At 34.3% G+C, this 5,439-nt stretch overlaps 1 protein-coding gene across 1 annotated transcript in view; it reads right to left on the reverse strand.

Moving 5' to 3' along the window:
- Positions 1-2,347: 2,347 nt before the first annotated feature.
- Positions 2,348-5,439, reverse strand: part of PDCD10 (programmed cell death 10) — a 17,206-nt gene continuing 14,114 nt past the window's right edge. The window contains exons 4-8 of the mRNA XM_072408061.1: positions 5,222-5,339; positions 4,827-4,953; positions 3,790-3,868; positions 3,102-3,184; positions 2,348-2,844 (exon numbers count right to left, since the gene is read on the reverse strand). Coding sequence (XP_072264162.1) covers positions 2,763-2,844; positions 3,102-3,184; positions 3,790-3,868; positions 4,827-4,953; positions 5,222-5,339 — 489 coding nt within the window. The 3' untranslated portion in view covers positions 2,348-2,762. The remainder of the gene's footprint in view (positions 2,845-3,101; positions 3,185-3,789; positions 3,869-4,826; positions 4,954-5,221; positions 5,340-5,439) is intronic.

Here is a 5,439-nt window from a genome sequence, read left to right on the forward strand (position 1 = left end):
AATTAGGCATTGCGCATCTTTCTTTTTTTTTGTATTAGAGACAGCAAGGAACCAGAGTTATGCAGGATGAGGTACAAAAAGCATGCACTTTTCAGCATCTCTGTAGTGTAAGTATTCTTAGAACACAAGATTATCAAAAATATGGCCTTTTTTTGCAGTGGGTGAGTTGATGCACATACCAAAAAGGAAGAAACACAAATCTTGAGCATCTACACCACAGCCTCTGTATTTATACCAATCCTTTATTTTAAATTAAATGTACACTTACAGTGTGAGCACTTTTTCCATCTTTCCAAATGAATGGCTTCCATATATCGATCTTACCCTTGTCACAGATATAAAGCAGGGTGCTCACCAAATACAAGCATATCAAAAAGGGAGTTTTTTTTTTTTTTTTTACCGTAAAGGAGTGATAAAGTCAAAGTTTCCCCATTAGGAAAGCTCTGCCCTTCAAATGTTACATCACAATGCATGAAAGGAAAAATAATTCATTTGTGTAAATCAGGGTAACCTTTACATTGGTTTAAGTTTGTGTGAACAAGAATTAGCATGACAGCACTTAAAATGTTTTTAAATGACAAAATACATAAAGTTACTGCACATACTTTTATGAATATTTCCTGCAATCAAGTACACATACTCTGAATGACATTTACACTACTTTTAGTTGGGTAAAAAAAAAAAAAAGTGGAATATTCTTCAGAAATCACAAAGAGCATGTTAGTATAATGAGTTAGAAGAGCAGTGGTTCCAACCTTAGGTTCTGGTGACTCAACAGTTCATGTAGAGGAACCACATCAATATTTAATATTCTTTGCAAACAATATATTGTTAGTGATAACGCCAGCAAGTCTTGAATAGGAATGAACAGCATGTGTTTTATTAATACTTGTTTGCCATTCCCTTCAACCTACATCTTTCCCCAAACACACTTTCTCTTCGCACATATTCAAGCTGGATGGCTTTTGCAACATTCATGTAACGCTTTATTATAAAAACGTGAGTGTCACAAAAAGCAGGTGCTCCTTCCTTTTATCTCACTTCCCGACAGTTTTATTTGATCTGCCAACTATCCGATGCTAAGTGGCAAGATATACACCTACCTGCATTATGTCCCAATGCAAAACAATTAATGGCAAGCCTAGGAATTACAAAATATGGGCATTAGACTACAAAGAGTTACCCCATATCCACAGAGCAGAATAATAAGTCTTTATTATAATTCATCTAAAGCGAGATTAATCATGAGCTCCATAAACAATGGCTGAATGATATTAAAGTACATCTACCACAAAAATAAATGTATAAATTGCCATTTCTGAAACCTTCTTAATGCTGCATAAGAATTTATTTGCTAAAATTTGCTTATTTGCTGCATAATTTGCTAATGCTGAATAAGAATTTATAGATTAGGCAAGCCAGACCATTATCCTTATACTTTTCATACCAAGTCATAATACTATAGCAAACACTGAGTGAAAGCCAAATCATGGTAACCAGCACAACTCAGGAATCTTTGCTGTCATAATAAATTCACATTGTATTTTAGGTCTATTAAGTAGGCTTCAGAGATATTTCCAAAGCCTCATACAAAACAGGAAACACAATCACTCCCGTGAAGTGGTAAAAAAGTCACAAAAATGCCCCTCAGCCAGGTAAAAAAAAAAAAAAGGGCTTTCTTTTCATTTAAACTAGCCACAAATGGATTAAAGTTAACATGTGCATTGCCTGTGCAGGGCAAAGAAATAAGTTTATTTTAATGCAAGTCCCACAAGTTGAACAAGCTTCCTTTTGTTGCTTCTTTCAGGCGAGTGAAGAAAGGCATCCTTGTCCTAAAACGTAATTTTAGGACTATAGGCTTTGTTTTGCTATACGTACCAAGGAGACACTAAAAACCTTATTGTCTGTAGCATACATGACTGGCATTCATGTTGCTAATTCTCCCCAAGATGAAAATGACAGTTTAAAAAATGCCCTCCCTAATACACGAGTCAATCCATCCAACATAAAATGTATTGTTTTACTATATTTACATGCCCAGTGGTAGAACCAGGAATTTTTTCTAAGTGCTATTTTTTTAGCACTGTTGTTATAGGAGTGTCTTCCTAGGACTTGTTTTTAGGATAGGATTGTATAATTTTCAACTCCTCAAGTATTGTTGGAATGAAGCATAGTAAGGTACCATCAAGGTTCAAATTGATTTTAACCAAACAAGAGAATTTTCTGTTAAAAGTATGGGCAAGATTTACCCTGTAGGATCGTGTACATGAACATACATGCAAACTGTATATCTGTTAAAATTCACCAAAATAATCTATTAATGTATAAAGACAGACCCAGGGTAAAATAGAGTTTAACAGATGTAAACTATTTATTGAATATTTGCCACCAAATATTGTTAAATACATAATCTTGCAGCTTTTCGGTTTCAAGTTAAAATGTCAGAAACAGAACACCAATATTTACAATTCTTATAAGGAATGTTATATAATGACACATTAAGGCGTAAATTTTTTTGGCTTATAATTCTGAAAAGAATGATAATAGCAAAAAAGTGATGCAAAATCTTCATTGTAAGATTATGATAAGCTACAATAAATCTTACAAAAATATGGTGTAAGATGGCAATAATCCCATTTAACATCCTGCATTTATATGTCCCTCTTTTGGAACTGATAATTTATACAGTCAAAACTTAATTTACATAATAAAAGTAGCTCTGTCCACCACTGAAAATTACAGCTCTCAGTCATTTACACATTTCAGGCCACAGTTTTAAAGGTCTGGAGTATCAAGTTGGTTTGATGAATTAGGCGGTTGGCACTTATAAATACATTTAATGCCCTGCAAAACAAGAAAAAAAAAAAAAAAAAAGCTTTGTTATATTAGCAAACACACAAAAAAAGGAACTTTTTGTCATACACAAATACTTGCACAATGTATGGTGTGCTGCACTATAAAGTATTTCAATACATTTTAAATACACAAATTTGTCAAGATTTACTAAACTACAAATGGCAGCACAGTGAATGCAACAAGGTTGCCACCAGCCTTGCAACTATCCCTTATTACCTTACAGAAAAATAAACCAACATACTTACTTTCCATCTTTAAAATAGGTTTTCAGAGTGTCGCTAAAACTTTTAGAGTACTTTACAAATTCTTTTTTTTGGTGCTCAAGCGCCTGCAGACAGAAAGGTTTAACAATAAGTGGATATCAAAATCACAAAATGTGCAAGTTTTCAACTGAATCCTTTAAAAACAATTTATTGGGGTCTTAAAAAAAGGCAAAGTGCAAAAAAGAAAGGGCTTTGGGTATTGGTTGAAAAATATTTAGTGCTAAAGCACAGTGTCAATTAATAGCAGTGTTAAACAATTTTTATTTTTTCACCCTTTAATGCAACCCAATGCCACTAATCCAGTGCATCTTTTTGCAGGTTGTCTAGAATGGTCATTTTGGGGCTGCTGGTTTGGGTGCTAAAAGGAGAAGCACACATTGGGGAGAAAGAACAAAGCATTGTCACTTTATTCCTGGATTTAGCAGTGGAGATCAGATCTAGACTCTTATATGCTGTGTGGTCTACTGCTGACTGCAACAATTAGCTAGAAAGAGTTATGTCAACTCTTTCTGGGCCTTCTTACCAGGAAGAAAAAATGCAACAGTACTTTTAATATGGCACAGCCATAAGGCTCCAGCACAATACCATATTTATTAAAAAAAAAAAAAAAATCATCACACATAATAGTACAGTATACATCCAAACCTCCTTTCTTGGTATTGTTACTTACCCTACGATTCTGGTATTGGTACTTTTTGAAGACGTTGTTGACGGTGTCAAGAAGTTCTTTTATTGCACTAGCAATGTCTCTGATAAAACAAAATCCCAAATCAGCATTAGTTATGTGCTTATCATTTTTGCTCTAAAGATTTAAAGCAATTAAAGCACAAAAAAGCTACTGTAGGCACAGTACTTAACTTATTCCCAAACATTTGGTTGTGAATACTATGCGTTTCCTGTAATAGCAACCAAAGTATTAAAGAGCTGATAGTCACACACACACACAAAAAAAAACAAAAAAAAAACGCGTGGACAGTTCTCAAATTGCAGAATCTGATAGGACTTCCCTAAATTAAGCTTTTTTGAATTATACCCAAATTTAGATGCGTAAATTTTGTACAACATTTGGTAATAGCTGAGGGGCCCTACATTATGCTACAAAGCTTTGCAAAAGTATAAAGAATATTTCCAGCCATGTTATTGTTCTTTTGAACTTGCCTTAAAAATAAAATGTCCAATGACCAATCCGTTGGTTACAATACTATCTGCCCTCTGCACAACTTTGTTTAGTACTTAAATATAAAACCCCATTCAAATCATTTAGTTCTGAGCTTTATTACTGAGAATATGGAAACATCCATGGGTAGTAAATATTTATGCAATTTACCAGAAACTCAGTTTCCCATTTTAAGAACAGATTTCAGAAATAAAAAAAACAAAGTGGCTATGGAAATAAAAGCATGTTTATCTCCCGCTTAAGGTGAAAAACAGTGTCATGTACTTAGGCAGCAGCCTAAACCACTATCCTTGCTTTAACAAGGTAACAAGGAAATGCGGTGATAAGGAAAACACCAGGTATTGAGGGGATTATTCAGGGTATATAGTTCTCTTAGACAAGCCACTTTTCTAAGCAGAAAGAAACTTGGAAAGGACAATTCTGTTCACAGAGAAGTGTGGGCATCTTCATGTAAGCGGTTTTATTTCTCAATAATCTAAGGAATTTTATAAACATAACATTTACAGTTCATATGAACAGCAGATACTCACTTGATTGTCTGAAGAAACCTCACTCGGTCATTGATTTCATCAGGTATCTTTCCAAGGATCTGCTTAAGTGCTCGTGCTTTCTCATTCAGCTCCTGAAACTCTGGCTCAGGTCTTTCAATCATATATTCTGAAATCAGAAATTACCATTGGTATGACAGCAAAGAGCAGAAACAATTATTCTACTATAATACAAACATGAAAAAAAACAATTTTTTAACTCCATTTATATGTTTTTCCCAGAACTTTTCGTTTACAGATGGGTGGGGAGAAGCTGTAGTGTTCCTAGTTGTTGACATAGGAATCCAGTAACTACAATAACGATTTTAATTTTTATTTATTTCTCAATACAATCTATGCACTGGAGATCCAGCAGCCGTTTTAGAACATCAACTCACCTTCCACGTCCGCAGCTGCCATGCGAAGGAGGGATTCTGTAAAGTTCACTTCCACACTCTTCTTTTCTAAAATTTTTGTGATAATATCTTGCGTGAGTCCCGGATTCTCTTTTTCTGCCTGGGGGGTTGAGAACACAAAAACTAGTCAAATGGCAGAATTATGTAATCACAATAATAAAGTATCATGGTTCAGGTTTAGTCTTAGTACCTTTGTTAAA

This window comes from Pyxicephalus adspersus, chromosome 4 (genome assembly GCF_032062135.1).
Source record: "Pyxicephalus adspersus chromosome 4, UCB_Pads_2.0, whole genome shotgun sequence".
NCBI classification, from domain to species: Eukaryota; Metazoa; Chordata; class Amphibia; order Anura; family Pyxicephalidae; genus Pyxicephalus; species Pyxicephalus adspersus.